This window comes from Botrytis fragariae (assembly GCF_013461495.1).
Source record: "Botrytis fragariae strain BVB16 chromosome Unknown tig00000050, whole genome shotgun sequence".
Lineage (NCBI taxonomy): Eukaryota > Fungi > Ascomycota > Leotiomycetes > Helotiales > Sclerotiniaceae > Botrytis > Botrytis fragariae.
In genome coordinates this window covers 955,858-980,036 of record NW_023500992.1, presented here as the reverse complement: position 1 = coordinate 980,036, position 24,179 = coordinate 955,858, and the positions used below count along the sequence as shown (strand labels likewise).

Here is a 24,179-nt window from a genome sequence, read left to right as displayed (position 1 = left end):
AAGGTATTCGAATATTCCAATTGGATTCCGAATCCTAAAGCATTTCATTGCCGGACTGCAATCCGAACTATTGGGAAACCCTGCTTGTGCTACGATTTAGAATTCCAAATGTCACCACGGCCCCCAAAAACGACATCAAACCTCGTGTTGCAAATTTGTTCATGCATGAGTCTCAAATATAATCTCATCAGAAATGAGGTGTTGGTGTTTGTATTCCAAAGAAGAAAATCATCCCAGTTCATGCCCTCATTTACCGTGCATATCTCCTGCATTCAAAACATTCTTTCGGAAATTCTCGAATCCTTCTAGAAAAGTCGGTACTTAGGCGCCACGACTTTAATATGCATGTAACGCCGAACAAAAGTAGTTGCGCCCAAAAATATTATTGTAAAAAGAAATTCGCATTTGATTTGATGGAACCGTGATATGCAGGTGGTCGGAATAATCAAACACAACGAGAGATGAGTTGACGAACCCCTTTGCAATTTCCGTTTCAGATGTTTCTATGCAGGAGATGGAAGGTTGAGGAAGGTGGCAGGTGGTTTAAATGAACTGGAGATGACTTGCATACTACTTGTATGTATGCAGGTGAATGAGTTTCGAGAACTTTTCTCTTCTCGATTGTTCCTGCATGAGCCCGGCCACCGGGTGGAATTATATCCAATGAACATCATAACAATATCTGAACCTCTTGCCTTATGAATCTTGCCAAGTTATAGAGGCTCGATGCGGTGCTTGAATAACAAAAAGGTTATTGTCGGCGCTTGAGGTGTTTTTTTCTGTTCGCTTTGCCAAGTACCCCGGAGTTGCGTTCGGCACTGCGGATATGAACTCTATTGTATTGCCCACATTGAATCTTGGATCTGAATAAGAACAGTACTATAGAAACTGCCCCTCTCGATCTATCGAATCTCACAATTAGGACCTCGTTGCCTGTGCGTGCGTGATGGGTGGCCATGTTGTATGGGGGAATGAGGCCTGTGCTAATTAGATTGTGTACGGATTTGGCTTTCGCCATGATGTTTGCCGCGGAGTACGCCCCCCTCGGCCCCCCTATCTGTACTCGGAACCCTGGCCACTGCTGACCTACTAGGCACAGGAGATTAAAGCGAAAACCCTTCTACCCATACTGTAGGCTTTTCATCGGAAGTGGTGGGTAGGAATAAGAGCCTAGAAGATACAAGGATAGATCATAGGAAAACTGTCAAAGTACCGAAGTTGGTTCGACATGATGAAATCTTGTTATTGCTGTTTTTATCTTTTACTCGGCAACCCAATGTAACCATAACTGTATCGAGACTGTCGAAGAGAGATTGGTACGTTCGCCCTCGATCTTCTTTCCTCTCCATGCATCACTCTCCAAGCATCTTGCCATCGTGTTTTACCATTTTACTTCAAAAGTGGCAATAAACAAAGTGATGATATTTTCGGAAGACAACTGTTCCAAATGAGATCCACCCATCTAATCAGTCAGGTGGTTGAAATCAAATCAATGGAGTGATTTTTGGGTGCAGTAAAGAGTATAGAGTAGGGGTCGGTCAAGCAGGGTCTTAATAGTTTGGCAGACTAAAAGTGGTAACATCCGCAGGAAGCGGCAACTAAAAATTGAAATTGACAGGCACCAGAACGAGAACAAGGGCTGTAAAGGGTAAAACAGTTGAACTACTCTGAAATCCGTATAGTGTGCTCACTAACAAGGAAGATTAGACAGAAATTTCGGGATTCCATTAACCTACATGATCTCTAATAGGAAATCCTGTACTCTTCTAATCGTCTAAATCTTCTAGAAGAACCTGCAATGGAACTCTGGAGGCATGTCGGGCTGAGATCCTAGAACGTTGTCCAGTGCAGTCTACTTGCATGTATGAACTAAGTGTTAAGTGTCAAGTAGAGTAGAGTAGAGTATAGTATCAAAGATTCCAAGATTCAGGAGCCTCAAACTACCTGGCCGAACCAGAAACATATGATATGCAATGCGTAGTGCGTTGTGAATGAAGAAACCCTGAAGAATCAAGATATAACAATCAAAATGAGTTCAGTCCTTCTGATTCTTCTCTAACCATCCTCGAGCCATCTTCCGAGAACTCTTTTGCCTGATATATAGTATATATACGGGGATACAAATGAGGATCATCAAGTTGTAGCCAATTAATATTGGAAGAAATCCACCTTTAAGCTTTTGATAATTTTGACATGCTCCACAAATAAGGAAGATCATAGAGGTGTGTTCCTGTACTCGTATCTAACTCCATCTCCATCTTGTAACATGCAAGCAAGTAAACGTTCGGTTATTCGCCATCTCTTCCATCTCTGATCCATTCCATCCCATCATTCAAAAAAATTCATCATTTCATCACATCACATCGAGTAGCTCCTGCAGAAGAAGACCTTGGAGACCCAGGGTGTATTAGATTGCCCAAGTAAAATCCCAATTGCGGGACTACCCATCCTTTAGCCATCGCATCGAGACACACACATACATCCTTACATCCTGACTTCGATATACGTTTTCATGAACTTCCGAGATCAAGGCTTCTTGCATCACATAGTAAGTCCACACTACCCACATAGTATGATAGTACTACCACATTGGTTTTACCTTATATTCTACTACAGATGCAAATCGATCAATATATGCCACTTGATCATTGACAAGAAGAGATAAACTCCCTTTCCCCCCCCTTCCCCAGCCCCAAAAGAACGCTCTTAAACTTGCCAGATCCGTGGTAATCTGTTCTGCATCTCAATATGTCGTGTATATCTTCAGATCTCAATACTTCATTCATCTATTTTCTGCAAATTCCTTTTCTTGTGGCGTACATGTTGTCTTAGATTATATTGCTAGGTAGTATGTACGGTTTTACACTACTCATGAATTCCTCCTTCCTGATTCGTAGATTTTCACTTGGTTTCTGCTCTGCCGCTCTGCCCGCATACATATCCATTTCGTAGCTGACGATCCTTCAGAAAATGAGATAGAAATACTCCGGCTTCGTGTATTGTGGTTCACAATCCAAAGTGCCCTAAAATTTTATTACCTTATTCCTTTATTCACTACTGTATTATTGATCTAAGGTATGCATGGGTGATATCAAGGTATCTAGACAGCTATCTAGGAAGAGACGGAGAAGCAAAAGGGAGGATATGGAAGAAATGAGAGTGAGGAGAGAAGTTGAGAAAGTAGAGCAACCCCCTATCATAGACATATTGTAATTAGATACCCGTGTATTTCTTCACCAAAAAGGCCAAAAAAAGGGTCCAAGGGACCTCAGATGTTAACCTCACAACTAGATAGGTATGCTACTCCGCGTACTATTAACGAGGACCTACTTCTGTTAAATATACTTGTCCCTAACTTATAAAGAAAAAGGAATGCTACTCTACTATGTACATAGGTAGTAGTATATAATTCTCATCCCCAGTTTTTTGCATACAAATTTATTACTCCATAGTACATAGTATATGTATATACTCCGTACACAAAACGAGGACCACCTAGACCACACACCTTCAAACGAGACAAGGGAAAGATTCCCTCCACCCCCCCTCGCCGCACACATACAGATTAGATTAACCTTACCCAAAGCCCTACCGCATACCGACTTTCTAATAATTTATATTTCTTAAAATCTTCTTGGAATGCTCCATCTACAAAACAGACTTTGATATTTCTTTAATTTAAGAACACGGGAAATCCATCCTCTTGGTGTCCATCATTCTATCACATCTCCATATTAAATACTTCTGAAGGATAACCACAGACCACAAGAAGACCATAATACCTCGTTCTTCAATAATATCTTCAAACCTTCATCCACAAATCCACACCTCATCCTTTCTGCGCAACAAACCTTTTTGCATTGTCCCAAGATCCTCCCCCGAAAAACGTCAAAAGTCAAACACCAACACCAGGCGAGATACACACAAACATGGCGGAGAAGCCAGCGGTTCTCATCATCGGAGGTCTCGGGTACATAGGACGATTCCTCGCATTACACATTCATAAAAACAATCTAGCATCTGAAGTTCGGATTGTGGATAAAGTGCTACCGCAACTAGCATGGCTGGCACCAGAGTTCGCGGATGCTTGTTCGAATGATAAATTCATGCAAGCGGATGCCAGTAAAGAGCGTATGTTCATACATCTTTAATCCTTTTACCTTGTCTCTCCATTGGTCTAACATTTTACGTCCTCTCTAGAATCGCTGCCGAGAATCTTCGATCGCGCGGATGGGAAACAATGGGATTACGTCTTCAACTGTGGAGGAGAGACAAGATATTCACAAGAAGATGAAGTCTACAAGGTTCGCTCGTTGGCGCTGAGTATTGCGGTTGGAAAAGAAGCTGCGAAGAGGGGTGTCAAAGCTTTCGTAGAACTGAGTACAGGAATGGTATATAAATCAGATTCGACACCAAGTAAAGAAGGGGACAAATTGAAGCCTTGGAGTAAGATTGCGACTTTTAAACTACAGGCTGAAGAGGCACTGGCTAAGATTGAGGGGTAAGTTTGGATTTCTTATCTGCGACTTTGCGTGGCTGAAAGGGATACATGAGGGGTGCTCAGAGAGGCCTTACATTCCCCTTGCTTCCTTTCATAACTAACCGACCATCTTCATTTAGATTAAACCTCATTATTATTCGTTTGGCACACGTATACGGCGACTATGCTTCACAATTCGTTTCTACTGCCCTCACAATGGCACGCATCTACCAGCATCTTGACGAAGAAATGAAGTTTCTGTGGACGAAGGATTTGCGCGTGAATACAGTAAATATAAATGATACTTGCAGAGCGCTTTGGGCGGTCGCAGAATGGTATGCCGTCTCTGAGAAGCCAAACTGGGACGTCAAATCTATGGGCAACATTCCTACTTTTAATGTTGTGGACAAGGGGGAAACATCTCAAAAAACCATTGCCGAACTTATTGGTCAGATCTTTGGCATCAAAACTGGGTTCCAAGGACAACTCGTTAGCACCTTCGCAAAGATGAATTTGGATAGTGTTGTGGATGATATCAACGAAGAGGTCCTTGGTCCCTGGGCGGATCTTCTCGAGGAAGCGGGTATCACACGACCAGGCCCTCTTACACCATTCATGGAGAAGGAATTGTTGAAGGATACCGATTTGAGCATGGATGGGAGCAGAATCGAGAAGGTAGTCGGGTTCAAGTATGAACACCCAAAAATTACAAAGGAATTGTTGCAGGGTATGATCGATAGTTATATCCGAATAGGCTGGTGGCCTGTTGCAAAATAGACACTCTACCTTCTCCTTCTCCTCGCCCTCATTTTTTCTCATCTTTTCATCCTTCCCGTTTCATTTTTCACAGAAAAATAAGACAGGAGAAAGAAAAAAGGGTTAGACATATCATGCCCACATCATTGTCAAATACGAACCCTATCCCGAAACCCCTCTGCTACTTATACAGCACTCCTCTATCACCCAAATCCTTGAAACGAAGTAACGATAAACGAGCAACGGACGCATGCGAAAACATACCCACGAAAAGTCAAAGTTAACAGATTGCTTCATACCCATTGTTCTATGTATTCCTGCTCTCTTGTTTCCTGCGCCCGCCTGCCTTGTTGTCTCCCTTTGCCTTCATTTGATGGCGAGTGGAAAAAGATTATTCGACATTGATACCATCTTTGCATTTTCCTTGCGTTGTTTTTCTTCTTAGCTTTACCTTTTTTCGTTTCACTTTTCATTTATCTCAATTCATTTACTTGATGTTTTCAAATCTATTCAATTCTAGAAAGTAGGACAGAGGAGAAAGATCACCTGTATCTGTACGTACTTATTATTCATTCATGTATATGCATACCAAAATATTTTACAGGCAGCTCTTTTAGCACAGAATCTTGTGCATTCGACTATCAAAAACCTTCTTAGCGAGTATGAAGGAGGTATCCTATCTACTCTTTGCATGGACTTCTTGTTTGTTTTTTCCCGGCCTACTTATTTTTCTTCCTTCGCTTCTCTTCTGATACTCGTCTCTTCGCATGTCCGAACATATCATACATAGTATATCACAATCCATTCACTCATGTTTTCCGATTTGATTCGCGCTGATGTAATGCAGGAAGTCCAAAGGAAGTGAATGCGTAAATCCATTCACTAATTTTTTACACATTTCCTTCTTGACTGGTTTTCTATCTACATCCTGTCTGCTATCTTTATCTTATCTGCATCTCTATGTCTCTCTCGTCTCGCAACGCCGGGCCAAAGTATCAGATACCGTAGCCCCGATAATGTCCACGAGCGCAAAAGCATCCAAAGATGGGCGATGGGAATGAAAGGAGAATATAAGGGGATTGTGTATTAATTAGAAGTATAGAGTTGATACTAACAGACGAAAAAGCAAATCGGATGGACATATTGTGGAGAAGATCAAGAGGATTGGATGGGAAGAGACGAGGAGAGGAAAGACAAGGAGAGATATGCATGACGTACCTCCTACCTACATACATACTCTTCAAGTACTAGAAAATATCACAAGAGAGAAAAATACACGAAATTAGAAAAACATCCAAATTGCCAATGTGATGTTGGCTGTCTCCTTGGCACATGACTTCCTTTCTCTATTTGTGGTATCAGTCAGCCATGCAAAGGTTTACTTATCCTTTCTCCTCCCCCTTCTAATTCCTCGCTCCTTGAACTTGCGCTTGAATTCACATTCTGCACTCCTATCCTTTCAGTTTAATACCTATGCGTCTTCAAGCTATCGGATATCTACAACTTCATTTCAGTACACCTATACATATAGTATCAAATTAAATCATTTAAATTCCGCCCTGAGATCAGGGTACTCAACCATAAGTCACTACCAATCCAATCTAACACAGTCAGATTCTCATTCAAATTCTCATTCATTCATTCATTTATTCATTCTGTTAAAAACGCCGCTTGTATCATGCCATTTCTTCATCTTCCATCTCCATCTCCATCTCCATCTTCTCAATCCAAATCCAAATCCAAATCCAAATTTAAAATTACGCACCCCATCAAACAACCTAAAAATAGGAAAGATGGTATTAACGATACGCATATCACCCTTAAAACCCCTCACAATATACCTAGAACTCTTTCCGCTACCCAAAAACTCAAATTTGAATCGCAAAGCCATCGCTAAAATCATGTCATATATCATTTCTCCGCCTTCCTTCTCTCTCCTCATCATAAGGACTAATTTCTCTATTATCCCTTCCTCTCTCATCTTCACCGATACTCTCTGATGAACTATGCTCTCCCCTCGCAATCTCGGCATCCTTAATTCTAAAGCCCTCGATAATTTCCGCCAACCTTGCACCTTCTTCCTTGCCCCTTTCTACATTAACAAAATAGATCAATGGAGCTGGTAATCCAACTAGAACCGCCAAAAACCAAAAGGCTGGTCTAATTTCGCCCGTGCCATCGACAATTGCTCCAACAATTGCGGGGCCAAAGACACTAGATCCTTTGTCTGTAATAGCGTAAAGAGCATAAAATGCTGCTTCGGATCCCGGGGGGATGAGTTCACCAAATAGGGAGCGACAATAACTACTCAAGCCACCGAGGACGAAACCGTAAATGAACCCAAGAGGATACATTTCCCAAGGTTGTTGGAGACCGATGACGTTCCATCGTTTGACAATGGGGAGAAACCCCAAGAGACCGTACAAGGGGATCAATTCGAATATGCATATACATGCGAGAATCGTTTGATGGGGTTTCAGTTTGAGAGCGCGGGAAATAGCTGCCCATGAGAATGCACCTAGGACGCCTGCTGTAGTCGCGATGACATTAATGAGACCAAGTGCTTCGGGTGCCATGCGAAGCTGGGTTTTAGCATAGAGAACTGCTGTTCCCGAAACAGTTGCAATGGCATCGGAGAGGAGGAACCACGCTGCCAAGAAAAGGGTTATATCTTTCAATCTTCGGGCGAGTTTTACGGTGCGGAAGAGAGATGACCAAGCGTAGATAGTATAAGCCCACCAACTTCTTGAGCCCTTTGAATTCCGATTACCTGTGGGTGGTAATGGTGGTCCTGGTCTAGGTCGAAGCCATAACGCGGCAGGAATTGTAAACAGGAACCACCATAATCCTATGAAAAATAATACGAGTCGTAGGGAGAAGGTTGTACCTTTGAGCAACCATATAATGATAATGGATACGCATTGGAGAAAGAGACCGGCACTATAGCCGATTCCTATACCAGTCGAAGAAATTTGGGTAGACAATTGAAGCTCAATCGAAGTGGAATCTGTAGATGGCGGTAAAGGATCCGTTGCGTCAGGGGCTTCCGAAGGGGCCCTATTGTGTGATAGGAGTGCACTTCTTTCATCGTATACCTCAACCTCTGGCTCACTCAGGGAGTGTTCTGGAGGATATTCATCGACAAAACTAGGATGCAACTCTGGTGAAAAATCCGGCGTGCCATATTGAGTTTTCGGATGATGTCGAACAAGTAGGGGGAGAAATGAATTTAACAGCACAAAACTTGCCCCAAAGCAGGTATTTGAGATAATTGCCCAGAGAGCCCCTAACAAGTAAACTTTTGGGACAACTGTTAGAAACAACATTGTCGTTATAGATCCGGCGAATGCAAACAATAACAGCAGTCGTTTGCGATAATTCCCATGATCTGCAGCACAGCTAATCGAAACTACCAATATCGCTTGGAAGAGAACGCTGAGAGAGAAGCTATACATAGCAAAACTAGCAGTATTTATCTGTATTCCGCCAAGATAAATCACGCATTGTGAATCTTTTGCATTTCCTGGATGTAAACCTGGTGGTAGATGTGTAGAGCTCGAACCGCATGGTTGTGTTGGATCTGAAAGTAGAACTCCATTCTCTCTTGCCAATTGCTCCAAAGTAATCGGGATGAAGGATCCTGAAATATATCCGTTAGCCTCAGAAAATACGTTTCCTAACAAGCTTAAAACCTAAACTTTTGTAATAAAATTCAAATATTTAAAGGTACAATGCCGCCATTGATAAGTTCATAAGGCAAGGCTGACAATGCTACCCCCTTAACCTCGATGGATAGGTCTCATCGAATTGCAAACAACTTGACCATTTTGCTTCAATAACCCAGATACAAGATCAAAGAAAAATAGCTCAGACGTACCAATACCACAAATGACGAAAACCTCCGCAGCAAATCCGTAGGCGTACCATCCCGACAACTCTTTCCGACTCGTCAATCGTGTATCCTCACCCGCATACTGGGCAGGAACATCTCTATGTGCAGAACCAATATCGGGGCCCATACTATCGTGATCAGCAGAACTCGATCTCTCGTCATCTGCTTCAAAAGATGAAGAATAAGATCTGTAGGATATTTTTGTACTATTTGAAGGAGCGCGTTCTGGTTCGGGGCGAAGCTGGGGTTCGCTGATGCGAGGGACCATTGCGCGCTGGATAAGGTAATTTGGGGGACCAGTTAATAGCGATAGGCGTTTAGAACATCATGCTAACCGGACTAATATCTGAAATGTTTGAGATGATTTTGAACATCTTCCTTTGTTTAAAGGAATGCTAGGTAGGTACTGTTCTGTAAATGATGAAATAAATAAAAGTTAGCAAATAATGTAAAGTATGAACACGAGAGAGAAAAAAGAATGAAAAGAACAGAATAAAGATTTTTATTCCAAGAATCCTCTTACCTACATACACACATACATATGATGCATTAATGAAAATGGAGGTGAAGGTAAAATAAAGGAAAAGGTTAGCTATTCATAATAAGATACCCGTACCGTACATCTCTCGAGACCAGCACAAGTGACGAGATAGACGCTTTAACCTGGGTGGAAATAAAACAGGGGCGTTCGGCATTTGAGCAAAGCACCACTTTTCAACATCGTGTGAATCAAGTGAGCTCAGATGAATGGAGCGGCGAAGGAGAGGAGGGGAGGGGAGGGCAAAGAAAGGAAAGAGAGGTCTAACGTTGTGAGTGTGAGTGAAAGAGGGAGAGGAAGAAGGGAAGAGGGAGAGGAAGAGGAAGAAGGGAAGAGGATCGAAGGATAGAAGGAAAATAAAGAGTATGAGAATATAAGAGTATAAGAATCAATCTGAAGACCTCTTGGATACCTACCTACCAAATTGAATCCACCACCTACCTACGTAGGCATCTTAAAGATTGCCATTATTGTTGTTGTTATTCTTATCATTCTTATTTATTATGGATAGTTATTGTCAGTTGTGACATGCAAACAAGAAGGGTAAAGAAGGTTCGAGACAACGAATAATTCTTGGATTTATATATATTTATATGGAGTAAGTAACAGCAAAACCGAAGAGAGGCAGCACGTACTTAATCACTACCTACTTCGTACTGAGTAGTAGATTCACACCCACTGCACCGGTCTTACCATTATTTACCTTCCAAGCGTTTCTTTCTTATCGTTTATCTCTTCTCGGTCTCTCTTCCCTTCCCTCCCCTTCCCTCCCCTCCCTCCCCTCCCTCCCTTAAGCTTTCCTTTCTTCCCTTCGCTCCTTCTCTGCCAATCATATCTCTTCTCTTCCTTCTCACCCACATCACCGGTAATCTACCGATCAGAACAGTACCTAATCGATGATCACATGACATGGATATCGGCTTTCCAGTTTGATTCACGAGTGCCTGATTAGGTCTAGTCTATACCGTCCGTAATTCCAGGCAAGCCAGCCGGATTGTTTGATTGTTTCTTTGATTTCATACAGTAGATTGAAGGGGACGATTGATTTTGAAAAAATTAAAGACTTCTTATTCAACCACAAATCATCTCCCTCAAAATCCTTCTTCAAAATCAGTCGCATATCAAAATATCACCCATTCGACTCTTCCAAATTATTAAGATTCCAACAAAACTCGAGTCGTACCCATAAAAGAGACCCAGCCATCCTTTCATGCAAGGTCGCGCTGTGCGTTTCCAACCCTACAAAGAGCTATTGATAATTGTCACCACATCTAAGATATTGAATTCGAGCTTCGACGGCTAGGAAAAGCTCGTAAGGCTTATTGCGCACATGTCCCTAGATTCTCCGAGGTAGCGCATGCGACTTTGCTCCTACGGCCCCTCTCCAAAGTCCCGAATATTCAAATCCTGTGTCGACAGCCAAGATAGAGTCGATAAATCATATAAAGGTCGACGAGGGGGCTGCTGTGGGCGTACCGCAAGGAGGAGGAGGTCTGGTAGGTGAGCAAGGGCGAGATAATATGCCCGGCGTCATCATGGATAGTGCGAGTAGGAATGGGTCGCATACCAACCACGACAGAGATCGACAGTTCAATGGTTCCAATGGTGAAGCAAAGGCTTCCGAGAAGGGACGAGATAAAATTCAGGCACGATCCGAGCCTCAACAGAGTATGACACCGATCAGTCCAGCGGTTCGGAATGGGATAAATGGCAATTCCACGGATGGCCCAGCGCACCAACAGAACTCCGGAGAGGAACCGATTCCAAAGGATATTCTCGATCGTATACACGACCTTCCACCTGAAGTCGAACATATCACATCGAACTTCTTGCCTCTGACAGAACTGCTGAATCGATTAGCACAATCTACGCATAACGACTTAAGGCAGGAGATCATGAAGTTGGCGAATATGCCAATCCCCCAGTCAGCGATCAATACGAGCTCGCCCCATATCACCAAAGAGGATGATACCTCCAATGATAATGTGAACAAGAAGGTAAGCTTGCTAAACTTTGCCCAAACTCAACATAGTCGTTGGGTCAAGCAACTGGTTCTACTAAATTGGAGTCGAAACGCCGAAGAAGTGAGCAAAATCATCGACTTGAACATCCATTTATGCCAGAAACGAGGATTATACCAGTATATCCTACACCATATGAGTGAAGTCAAAAGGAAGCTATGCGACGTAGATTCACCTAGGCCCGATTTAAAAACTGCAGTAGAGGTTTTGTCAACTGGGAAAGCCAATTGGATGCCAGACGTAAGTCCCCTTCTCAGGTTTTGGGATTATTCCTAACATTTACTAGCTTGGATACATTGCGCCGCCTCCAATGACTCCCAAAGAGATACTTAAATCTCTGGAAAAACTCAACACTTTACTATCCATCCGTTTGAATCTACACGAGTACGATAAAATCCCCTTACAATTTAAGAACTATACGATAAAGTCTGGTCGCGTGACTTTCAAAGTAGCCGGAGAGTTTGAAATCGACCTGACTGTCGCAGATGAGAACCAGGAGTTGCAGTTCTGGTTTATTGACTTTCGGTTTTTATTTTCCCCCTCTCTTAGCGAATTGCCACCCCGGCACCAATATCACATAGAGAGTAAAGTCAATGCCGCACTAGAAAAAGATGGCCTGTCTGGCTGTTATAGTTATCTGCACGAAATGGTATTAACCCATAAGATCAGCGAATTCAGGAGACAAGCAGTTGAGCTTTCTAGAAGTACTTGGGTTGATGGGGTTAAGGTCGAGCCGCTTCATCGCGCCTTATGCATCCAATATTGGTTGGATAGATACAAGAAAAATGGACCACGAAGCTGGATTATTTTGGGAGTTCACAGTGGACGGAGGAAGGATGGGTACCATGACCCGAAAACGACAAGCCGACTCTCTATAAGATGGTTTCGAGATTCAAAAGAAGTCAAAGATGTGGACATTCCATTCGACACGGTTAACATCTCGGCTGAACAACTCTTGAAGACTGTTATTGCAATGCACGTCAATCACATCTTGGGTTCAACACACAGCAAATTGGCCGCCGAACCTATCTTTGCGAATCGCGAGGCATCCTTGTCACTACACACATCTAAGACTGAGCCAAAGGAGTCTGTACTCGGTGTACAATTGACGGAGAAACAGCATGTATCAATCACTATAGAACCGGTCACGGGAATTTTCATCTTCAGTCCAGCCTCTCGAATAATCACTTCGTCACAGAATAAGCTCAACAGCCTGGATCGCGATCCTGCAATGGACGCGCATTTTAACATCGAGAATCTTCGATGTTTAGCCATTTCGGAAGAGCTCACGATCCTTGGCACTAGTGTTGGATGGAGAAGGGCTGAAAATCCCGGGATATCCAGAGAAGACCTGAAACGCAAAATTCCGAAAGACACAAAGCAAATCACTTGGTTTAGGAGACCTGCATGGCAAGAGGATTGGCTTGTTGCTGTTACGCTGGGTATGAGTGGAGAAAGTTGGTGGTTGTTTCAAATGTATGTATCTTCAAGGGCCTATAATTTTCATACTAATAAGGATAGATCGAAACAATCGACGGGCGTTAAAGTCTTAACCTCTATTCACATACCCATCAAAGCTGTCTCGCCAACGCCCTCTTACGTATTTATGTCTACGCTACACATTTTTGCAGGAGGTCTCATCTCGCAATACACTAATCTCAAAGCTCTGCATGATAGGCGCATTCGTCATACTGTCCGACAGTCTGGTCTACCTTCACCCGTTAAACTTCCTTCAATTTGGATACACATTCCTGGACTATTCCAAGCCAGGGCGAAACCAACAGCGCATAAAACGTGGGCTACAGATTTTCTCAAGCTTAATTTTCAGGGGCTGGAGCCACTTTCAAATGTTCCATCTCTTCCATCTCAGTCACCGATTGATGATTCGCAAGCTATCGTCTCTAAGCCTGAGCAGAAGACAGTACTAGTCACGGTTGTACGTATGGCAGTACCTATTCCAGCTCTTGCGGTCTTGAACGAAAAGATAGATAAAGATATTGCCTTTCAACCTAAAACGGGAGAGATTGCTTTTAGATTGCGGTCTCAAGTTGGCGAGTCGATAATTCCCGCCCTAACAGAGCGGTTATTCCAGATTGAACGTCTTATATCTTGTACTGCTGTGCTTCGTAAACATGAAAATGTTATTAAATGCGACAGGATTTCACTACAAGAAATTGCCTTTTCGTATGGGATGCCACCAGTAGCTCAGACAGAATTGGTCACTAGCGCAGACAAGACAACGCCTCTTTCATATAAAGCAGTGGTCAGCTTAGGCTTAGTTGAAGGCAAAATGAAACTTGCGTTGGAGATGGGTAACCCACACATACGTGTTTTGGATTCTTTGGACAAAGTTTTGAATATTGCGAAGAGTGGGTTTGATGCCGTTGCAACTCTTCTTCCACAAACTCTATATTCTTTGCGGGCTTTTGAAACGATAGAAAATGCTTGGGGCCCTCTTCACGATAAAGGTGAAGTATTCGTATTCGTCAGGGCTTTTGAGTGGTTTAGACTACGTTATGTTTTCAAGCCAAGCACTCCCAATATGCCTCCACGAACAGTCTCATTTGAGATCAAAATGTGTCATCGCAAGCAAAAACCATGGTGGCTTGTCCGTCGTACGGAAAAGACTGATAAGGGCGTAAGAGGGGACGCAGTTCCGGATGATGAAATTGATCTCCGTTTGAAGTCAGTGTGGGACTCCCGAGGAGATGATGACTGGAAGGGCATGCGTACCAGCGCAGTTGGCCGTAATCGTGGCATTGAAACCTGTCTCGAAAAGATTGATGCAGTGATGCGAGACCTCTCTCCAGAAGACCTTGCAGTTCAACCATCGCAACAATCACAAACGAATACACAAGTACAAGCTGTAGGACCACAAGGACAACAGCCTTCGCACCCCCAGCAACAAAGACAATTGCAATTGCCTACGCCAGCAAACTCTCAGAATCATCCACAAAGTCAAGGAAGTAGCCAAGGACAACAACGGATGCCAACTCCTAATATGAACATGAATTTGAATATGAATCAGAACATGTTGAAGAGAAAATCTTCCGGTCAAGCCATGAACCCTAGGGCGGTCAAGAGAGAAGTGGTAGAAATCGATTAGTAAATTTTGCTTAGGACAAATGAGATGGGGCAATGATATAAATGGTTTTCAAGCATGCATGCATAGGCGCACGAACTCGAATGAGAGATAATTACGTTATGGGAAGATACGAATATGCCTTTTTTATATTTCTTTTTCATCTTGTTACAATACAACATTACATGAGGGGTGGTGGCAGGCTGGAGGCGACATTCACTTTGCAAGGCGTTGGACCTCCCCTCTTTCCTTTTATAATTTGGGGGCGGAGACGGAGAAGAAGCGGAGATGTTGGAGCGCGGAGGCCAACGCAAGCTGTAAAAAGAAAACTTTATTGATGAAGCTGGGTGACATGGCGTTTAGTCGGGGGTCCGACTTTTTTTTTTTTTTGCTTTTCCGAGGATCTTTCCAGATTTTCTCACAGAGCGGGATGGCGGTGCATTGGATGGGGATTAGTGGTTTTAATGCGAGCCTTTTGCTCTTTTTCGTTGGTTCATGCACTTGTCTTTACTATAGGGGCGGAGGCGAAGAGAGTGGACGAAGAAGCGGGTTCGGGATGGAAAACAAAATGGGAGAGAGCGGTTTGTGTGTACAGGATGGGGATATAAAATGGGGAGATGGAGAAAGAAACATGATAAATACGATAGGTGAATGGATGGAAATGATAGGGGAAGGGAGACTTAAGCGATGTTCTTTGGGAGAATATGGGAGGGGGGAGGGGGATAGGACAGATATGGGTGAGAAATAGATGATGCATTCATGCTTGTATGTATGTATGTATGCAAGACTTCGCTAGCAGTAGTAGGTTGTCAGATAACGTTTATAATAACGTTGGTTTGATATTATTATCTTGTAATGGCTTGATGTTGGCGTATATTGTGAACGCAAAAAGATCGGTGGTAGATATGCATACTGGCTAAAATATCTATCCGCCCTCCGAAAACTCGAGAGGAGACGAAAATAGTTGATTTAGATCAACATCTTTTGATTGTTTGATTATTACAGCTGTTTGTGGGGAGCGAATATCTCCAATCTGGTGAGGAAAGATGTTCATTGTGTGAAAATGTCTAATGATATTCAAAAAGCCATCGTAATCTTATAGAGCTGGGGTGATTACAAGATAGGTGTAAAGTTGTATATACCTAGATTTACGAGGATAAAAGATCTGGGATATTGGTAGCTAGACGTACATTAATATGTACATATTAACACTACCTACCTCACATTCTCACCATGATTTCTCTGAGATTTCTCTGAGATTTCGATGTCGATTTCGATAATATATTTGTTCGTGGCTCAATACAAAATACAGAATACAAAGATTCATCTTCGCTGTAATGGATAAGTAAATAAGTACCTACCTACCTACCTACCTACCTAGATACACAACACCCCTTCCTTCCGTTCTCAGAAACAAATGACCACCATACATCCATGCATAATCCATCGGCTATTGAAAACAAAATTGTATCATAATGGAACTACTCACATAGCTACCTGCCTACCTAGCTACATAAACTTTCTACATGTGTGTGTGTTGTACTTCGTATAATAATCTAGGAACCAAAGTATCGGGTCTGTATATCGCAGACTATTTGTTTACGAATGAATTACTGCTTGCTGTTTTGGCGGTATGAATGGATATTGGATATTGGATTGGATGGGTGGAAGTGGGAATTTTGAGGTGGGTGCATGTGTGGTGGTGGGTGCTAGGTGGGAATAGGAAGGAGAGCCGATGGGTGTGGTATTGGGTGGTTGGTTTGGAGGGCTGGGGAGGGGGGTGGATGGGTAAATGGATGGGTGGATGAATGAGTGGAAGTTGGGAAGGGGGTGGGTTTTTTGGTACCGAGGATGCTAATGTATGAATGAATGAATGAGTGAGTGAGCGAGGGTGAGTGAATAATGATTGAATCGAGCTGCTTTGTTGGGTGTTTTTTATGCTTGTTCCTTGGGGTGTGTTTTGTGCCAAGCAATTGTGGTTTCTTGAAGAGATTTTGGTTGTGCAATGTAGTGGTGCGAGGAGGATTGTGGATAAGTACTTCGAGTCATACTCCGTATGTACTCGTATGATTTATTGGACAAAATCGGTGAGAAGATGGAATACAGGAAGGAGTAGAATATCCGAGGAACTAGGGGGTTGTTAATGGGGAAGCGGGCAGTGTCCGACTTTAGTACTTGTTGATGGTCGGATTATTTTCCAGACGGAAGAATAGTAATGGCGGAATGATGAAATGTTTTCGAACTTTGACTTGACGTTGCTGATCTTAGGTGTATGGAGTTAGATAGATATGTATGATAAATGTGATGGTCGATTTGATATGCAGCGGTAGGGAACCGTTTGATAGTTGATAGTCGCTGCATAACACTTTTCTAGAAATCTTCTAGCGAGTTTCCCGAGTTTCTATTGAAGGAACTTTTTGCCGAGCGGACAAAGATGATCGTCTATTCCATACTTTGAATGTGCAATATAAAAAGTAGGTAGTCAAAGAATGCGACAAGTAAGAAAATCAAATTGTACTGTATCAAAATTAGCTAGAGAAGGTCGTCCAAAAGTTGGATTATCGTCGTTTCTATCTCATCCTGATTCTTGATCATATGCCACTGTAAATATCCGGGCCGTGGAGAATTAGATGGGGTAAAGGCGATTGGATATTGTTTTTGTCGAGCTCCGTTCTTGCATGGGAGGCTTCGTCATTGCGGATACTTGCTTGCTAGGAATAATTCAATGTTCCATTGAACAAGTACGCAAGTGTAGTTTGGAGAATTGTGAATACCTTCTGAATCGCATCGCTAATTCTCACCATGATTCGAAACTTCAACATACCCAAATATATAAAAATAAACCCCATCTAAATGAAACCCCGGCTTCCAAACCATTGAGTAACATCGGTTTTTTCCCGAGTGCACACACATCTTCTCATACATAAAACTTTCTTGGTGCAAGTCTACGCTCAAGATCCAACCAATAAGAAAGTTTTGACTCCAGTTTTTCCCTCCAAGTTTTTCACTGGCTCGAGTGGCTAGTCATCGACCCCACAGTCTGATCCCAAATGGAACCACAAGAACCTCGAAATAACGTGGTGGGAGGGGATGTGAGCGGGTGCATGACCCTGATCCTTGACTCTTCGCGAGGTATGGTTTGGAGGGAAGTTATGGACGGAGTATACACTGTAGATGTGGTGCGGAGTGTACTCCATTGAGAGCGAGTCGATGAGTGTTAAACGAGGAAAGATAGGGATGTGGAATTTGTTGGATGGCTTGCCTGCGGGAGATAGATATTTGGGCTATTGGGGGAAAAAGAGAAAAGAAGCTTTGAGAAGTAGGCCAAGTAGGTCAGTGTAAGTACTGTAGGTGCTAGGTACCTTTATGCGAGCATGCGAAGGCGTATCGTATCGGTTTGGATCCTGCAGAAGTAAGAGATGCAGAAGGAATATAATTGATTGGGTGTTGAAGGGATTAGATGCATATCCGTAATACTCTCTGGTGGGACGAATCCGTAGAGGGATGCTCATTGTAGACAGTGGCTTTTGACTTGCATCGGGGAGTGTTGCGAAGTTGCAGCTTCCTTCGACCTTCTTTCTCACTTCTTTCTCACTTCTTCCTCGTCAAAGGAAGCTTGGCTTGTGGTACAGCTTAGAGGTAGGCAAATTGACACCTCAGCATACTCTCCTTTTAATTTAAATGTGCAGGTACAATGGCATGGAAAAGAAACGGTCAATTGGAAGAAATTGGAAGGGTTAGAAAGTATTAAGAAAGATATCGAATTCATTGTAATGGCAATCTAAATTGCTCATCAAGAGATATGTGTACCAAATACTCGGTAGAAGCGTCTACTCAACCACCATGTAAATAGTATCTTCCTAGTAGTCTTCACCGACGTATCAAGGCAATAGTCGAGAAGAGATTCTATAGATCAACACTTATTATAACGACCAGTAAGCGTCGACAACTTTAGGTTGGAGTTTGGGGTTTTACGATGCTAGTGGGTAAGTAGTTTTAGCTGATGTATTGATATTTACAGATATATGAACAATTACCTACTACCTAGGTAATCAATCTGATAATACCCAATACATCTCCTCTTTTATTAGCCTCTCCTTTCATTTCCTATTACAATAGAATCATTAGCACGGTAAATTTGTAATTCACTTGGATGATGGCTCGGGTGAGTAGAATCGAAGCCAAAGAAGCTTAGGTCATTCAATGGTCTCTCTCTCTCGCGCGCGCCCTCCCTCCCCATCCTTCAAGCATCGAAGCATCCAAGTCCAAGCCATGACCAAGGCTCGATCAAACCAGACCTAGGAACTTCTTCATACTCCGTCCATACATACATCCATCCTACAGGTACGCCTTTCTCTTTACCCCATTCAACTTAGGTATTGCATTATCTCCACTAGATTTATTTGTTCATTCTCTCTTCGGATTCAGATTCAGGTTCAGGTTCAGAAGATCTACAGTACACACATCTCAATTCACATATATTCCTTTCTATCCTTTGATCTTGGGATCTCTTGATCACATTCACACATAATATCAATTATTGGTAAATTGTTCCAATCAATTACCACAAATCTGACCTCCTGAAGAGACAAGGCTTCCACCCCACGTTTTACGCCTCTTATGTGCAGCATTGGTGCAAATACTCACTAGAATCAGCGAACCATCTCACCACTCTCCTTTTTACGCTTGCTTTGCTTTCTGCAGATGAAGATCAATTCTGCTACAAATTATTCGAATTCGAATAAACCATTTGCGCATGAGTACAACTCAAAACAACCACTTAATACTTTTGGGGTTCTCTGTCGCGCCGCGCGAACCGTGAACGGTAAAGGACAAGGTCGAGAATCACCGACGAGGTCGGAATACTAGAAATATGACGTCTATAATTCGAATGCTTTCGCCTGCTGTTAGTCAATTCTTTCCTTTCGTCTTGATGGTGTGGCGGAATGATGCGGGTCTGATATCATTACGGAGGAGTTCCGGCGCAGTCAGGGCCGAGGAGTTTCTGAATGGTATCATTTACTGACAATTGGCTTCTTGTATAGACGGACAGAAATGGAAATACAGGTCGAAAAGGTCAAGATGTAGAGCCGGAACCTGAAATTACTCCACTGGTGAAGATGTTACAGAATGCAGGTCCCATACGGCCGGACGGAAGTGATAAATTCTTTGGTTTAGAAAATGTATGCTCTTCCTCATATCTATTCCCAATTGCTTTATACTAACTCTTTGAAATTAGTTCGGAAACACATGGTTCGTTTTTTAAAATTGATCCTATCTCAATAATACTAACACATCTCAGTTATGCCAATTCGATTTTACAGGCGCTATACTATTCAGTTCCGTTTAGAGAAAATGTTGTTAAATACCCACCGCATTCCCCTTCTGATACTCCCAATGGACATTTACCAAAATTGATTGTTCCAACGAGAGCTCCGCCACCAAACGGAGTGCCATTGTCGACGGCCAAACCGAAAGGCATATCGGCTGCTGAAGCCCTCAAAAGAAGACAAGTTGTGAACTCCGGCCAACCTGGACCTGGCGCACCGGGTACTCGACCAGAAGATAAGCCAGATTCGCCTGAATACAAGAAGAAGCATGCGATGATGGCAGGCCCGATATTAGAAATTACCACGGAACATGCGAGTTCATATGGCATGGAGGAAACGACTTTTACAGCCTTGAAGGACATATTTACGGCCATGATATCACATCCTTCTCGGACAGGTGTTGTAAGCCCCCAAAGGTTCTTGGAAGTTTTCAGAAGAGACAATGAGATGTTTCGGACATCAATGCACCAAGACGCTCACGAATTTTATGGATTGATGCTTAATGCAGTTATCAATAACGTCGAAGACAATGCTCGACGCCTGAAGGACTCGGTAGCGCTTCAAGAAAAGGGAGGACTTAATGATTCAATGACAGCTGCTGTACGATCAGTTGCGGATTCCATGGGTTTGGCAAGTGGAGCGCAATCTCCAGGAACGAAATGGGTTCATGACATATTTGAAGGAAAGATGGTCTCGGAAACGAAGTGCTTGACATGCGAAACTACATCACAGCGCGATGAGACATTCCTGGACCTTTCAATTGATTTGGAGAAGAACTCTTCTGTTACATCTTGTTTGCAAAAGTTTTCGGCGGAGGAAATGCTGTGCGAGAAGAATAAATTCCATTGCGATACCTGCGGTGGTTTACAGGAAGCGGAAAAACGTATGAAGATCAAAACTTTACCAAAAGTTTTAGTGCTTCACCTGAAGAGATTCAAGTGGACTGATGATTTGACCCGATTACAAAAGTTATTCTACACTGTCAACTATCCATATCATTTACGCATGTTCAACACAACTGATGATGCGGAGGATCCTGATCGATTGTATGAACTTTACGCCGTGGTTGTACATATTGGCACTAACGCCTTTCACGGACATTATGTTGCGGTAATCAAGACTGAGGATAGAGGTTGGTTGCTTTTTGACGACGAGATGGTAGAACCGGTAGACAAGAGTTTTGTGCGACAATTCTTTGGGGATAAGCCAGGACAAGCCTGCGCCTATGTGCTATTCTATCGAGAAACTACAGTGGAGGCAATGCGAAGAGATCAAGAAGCTGAAGGTCTCGATCTAATCGCTACCGCTTCTGAGGTAGCAGACATTTCATCAGGGCAGCTTCAACAAAACGGCATTTCCCTATCTTCCAACTCGAAACAGGTTCTAGCAACGCCTAGCACACCGATCGATAGCGACACTAATGGATTTGGATCCCTCGACCATGCATTAACAGCACCTCTGGTAACTTCCTCTATTTCGGGCAATCCAGTTCCAACTCGAGTTCCTTCTTCACCTCTCGATACCTTCAAGTCCAAGTCTAAAGAAGAAAAGGGGCGAGGAAAGAAAGCCGAGAAAGAAGCTGAGAAAGCGGAAAAGTCTCGAAAGGCTGCTGAAAAGGCCGCTGAAAAGGCTGCTGCTAAAGAGAAAAAGGAAGCTGAAAAGGCGACTAAAGAAGCCGAGAAAGCCAGTAAAGTAGCACAAGAAGCGGAAACGAAAAAGGCTATTGCTCTCAGTAAACAAACAGAAATCGAAGAAATCAAAAGACGACAATCGGAAGCTAATATTCAAAAGGAAAATAATGGGAATGGCAGCGAGAAGAGTGATGGTAAGGGATTTGGTAGTTTAAATCTGAATAGAGGTCATAAAGGAAGCAAGAGTATGAGTAGAAAGAGTTTTGGATTTTTAAGTAAGAATGGAGAGAAGGAAAAGGAGAAGAATGGGGAAAAGAGTGAAGAAAATAACAATATACCCGAATCGAGCAACAATACGGCGGTTGAAGGAACGGCGGGCCCGCAAACACCGGAGAGACACGAGAAGGTTAAAAATGCACGATTTTCGTTTGGATTGGGACGGAAGAAGAGTAATATGTGGAGTCCGACTGTGGATAATTAGGATGTATCTATCTGACATTTTTGCAGGGGATGATGAGAAGAGAGAGATGAAGGAGATGAGAGAGAGGCGTAAGGGGTCCGGGTCGGGGCTAGGTTGTTTTTCTTGATGTTGTTTGAGAAATGTCGAGAAAGAAGTATTTGGGTCCCATGTGAGACTTGCAATTGGGAATTGGTATGGATATTAAGTGTGGGAATATATTCGCATGGACGCATGGTTGATATTGAATCTTGTTTTATTTACACTTTATATGCTTGCTTGCGTGTCTGCACGCATTTGTGCACGCACGCTATGGATAGGATAGCGAGCATGGGAAAGGGGGGTTTGGGTGAAATAGGAAATGGAATGGGTGGGGAAAAGAACGTGTGGATTTGTTGCCTATGATACTTGTATATTCTTTTGATCCTCATATACCTCATATACCATACCTATCTGTTTTACATACACTATAAATTTTTTTGGAGAGGCGTGGGTTGAATATACGGCTAGTCAATGTACGATTTGTAAATAGCAGGTAGTCGAGGATTGAAAATGAGATGTCGAATATCATAAAATGAAAATTACAGAGCGTGCTTGATGACATTGTAATATCTCTTGAAGTCTCCCTTTCCTTCTGATTCTCGAACCCCCCCGTTTCTCCTCTAGCCTGACTTAAATTCATAATTACATAAAACGCCAATCAAATTCTGTTCAGTTTTGTTCTGTGGTATATGCGCTTTTGAGTCCTTTCTCTCTTGTTTTCTCTTTCACTACCCCCTATCTTGGTCGGTAAAAGGGATCATTTTTTCGTCTGAAATTCTCAAAAGAAGTACCCTTTTATTATTACACCTAATGTCCAATACTCCATCTTCGATGCGCAATGATTTAGTTATTGTTGCACAGTGCTTTCCTTGATGTCTGTCCTTCATATCCGTGTTCTTTGGCGCGCGCAGTGGATCGTAGCGGCTTGTCTAGAATGGAATTCTGGGTTTGTGAATTCGAACTCGAATTGAATCATCCTAGGGCTAATTCGTAGATGATGATTACGGAGTTGATGCCTATTAAGGGGACTGTGAGGGTATGTTAGTTTTGTTTACTTGGTGGTTTGCGTGCCTCTCTTCTCTTTTCTTCGTTGTCTTGGCCCTCCGAATCTTATTTCCCTTGTGTGTGTCTCCGCTGCGTACTCTTCGCGCAACTTCCTGCTCTCTTCCTTCCCTTCCCTCTGCACGCGCCTCCTCCAAATCCTGGCACACTCTGCCCTTCTCTGAATCCACAAATGCGCAATGTCACAATAACGGGATTGAGAGGGGAAGAAAGATTGAACATACTCCTCATGAGCGTCCTAACACTCGTCATCAAATTCACAAGTTTTGATTTGATACTCGTGTCTGCGCTGTTTCCGCCAAAGGCTGGTTCGGCAACAGAGTTAGACCATCCGACTAGTTGTTTAGTTAGTGGAGGGAACGGTGGCCGAGGGTTTTGGGGTAGGTGACATGGGGGTGCTAGAATGGTGGATTTGGATTTGGGAATGAGGTGGAGGGAAGGGGAAAGCTAACTGCGTGCGAGGAAACGATCTTCCGATAAGATTGCGACGGCATTGGTGAGAAGAACGATGACTAAAGAGGAGGAAAATGTATCAGTATATAGATGTATATGTAACATGCAATGCTTCGAAGTATATTACGCATTGCATGCGCATGTGTCTGGACAAAGAGTGCGGCTCTATGTATATGTATTTGCGCGCGCGTCGGGAATTGATGGGGGGGTCGGAACACATACTGTAAATCAAATTTCCGAATATGAAGAACATTGTGAGAAATTTTGTGGTTTGTGCTGAGAGATACGATTGTATTGTTGGATTCGATGGAAGTTGAGGAGGTGGTTAGGTATAGACAAGGCTGTGTAAATGAAGAGGTGAAGTTGTCCACACAAGCTCGGAATCGTGCACAGACCATACGAGGCTGAGGCTGCGTGGCTCTTGAATTGTGGTTT

At 42.9% G+C, this 24,179-nt stretch overlaps 6 protein-coding genes across 6 annotated transcripts; 3 read left to right on the top strand and 3 right to left on the bottom strand.

Moving 5' to 3' along the window:
- Positions 1-1,766: 1,766 nt before the first annotated feature.
- Positions 1,767-2,218, bottom strand: Bfra_004315 (uncharacterized protein; the record flags this gene model as incomplete). Its single annotated transcript, XM_037334721.1, has 2 exons — positions 1,767-1,852; positions 2,122-2,218. The coding sequence occupies 2 exons, from the start codon at positions 2,216-2,218 to the stop codon at positions 1,767-1,769; spliced, it is 183 nt and encodes a 60-aa protein (XP_037193255.1).
- Positions 2,219-3,929: 1,711 nt separating this feature from the next.
- Bfra_004314 (putative nad dependent epimerase dehydratase family protein) lies at positions 3,930-5,257 on the top strand (the record flags this gene model as incomplete). Its single annotated transcript, XM_037334720.1, has 3 exons — positions 3,930-4,131; positions 4,201-4,501; positions 4,621-5,257. The coding sequence occupies 3 exons, from the start codon at positions 3,930-3,932 to the stop codon at positions 5,255-5,257; spliced, it is 1,140 nt and encodes a 379-aa protein (XP_037193254.1).
- Positions 5,258-7,140: 1,883 nt separating this feature from the next.
- Positions 7,141-9,396, bottom strand: Bfra_004313 (putative autophagy-related protein 22 protein; the record flags this gene model as incomplete). Its single annotated transcript, XM_037334719.1, has 2 exons — positions 7,141-8,876; positions 9,114-9,396. 2 exons carry the CDS (start codon positions 9,394-9,396, stop codon positions 7,141-7,143), a joined length of 2,019 nt encoding a protein of 672 aa, XP_037193253.1.
- A 1,480-nt stretch (positions 9,397-10,876) lies between these two features.
- On the top strand, positions 10,877-14,793 carry Bfra_004312 (putative mediator of rna polymerase ii transcription subunit 14 protein; the record flags this gene model as incomplete). The annotated part of the gene is made up of 4 exons (XM_037334718.1): positions 10,877-10,891; positions 11,007-11,927; positions 11,974-13,163; positions 13,209-14,793. 4 exons carry the CDS (start codon positions 10,877-10,879, stop codon positions 14,791-14,793), a joined length of 3,711 nt encoding a protein of 1,236 aa, XP_037193252.1.
- Positions 14,794-19,642: 4,849 nt separating this feature from the next.
- On the top strand, positions 19,643-22,211 carry Bfra_004311 (putative ubiquitin carboxyl-terminal hydrolase 13 protein; the record flags this gene model as incomplete). The annotated part of the gene is made up of 4 exons (XM_037334717.1): positions 19,643-19,675; positions 19,815-19,952; positions 20,009-20,022; positions 20,072-22,211. 4 exons carry the CDS (start codon positions 19,643-19,645, stop codon positions 22,209-22,211), a joined length of 2,325 nt encoding a protein of 774 aa, XP_037193251.1.
- A 990-nt stretch (positions 22,212-23,201) lies between these two features.
- On the bottom strand, positions 23,202-23,997 carry Bfra_004310 (putative protein transport protein; the record flags this gene model as incomplete). The annotated part of the gene is made up of 4 exons (XM_037334716.1): positions 23,202-23,257; positions 23,372-23,626; positions 23,744-23,803; positions 23,967-23,997. The coding sequence occupies 4 exons, from the start codon at positions 23,995-23,997 to the stop codon at positions 23,202-23,204; spliced, it is 402 nt and encodes a 133-aa protein (XP_037193250.1).
- Between the last annotated feature and the right edge of the window lie 182 nt (positions 23,998-24,179).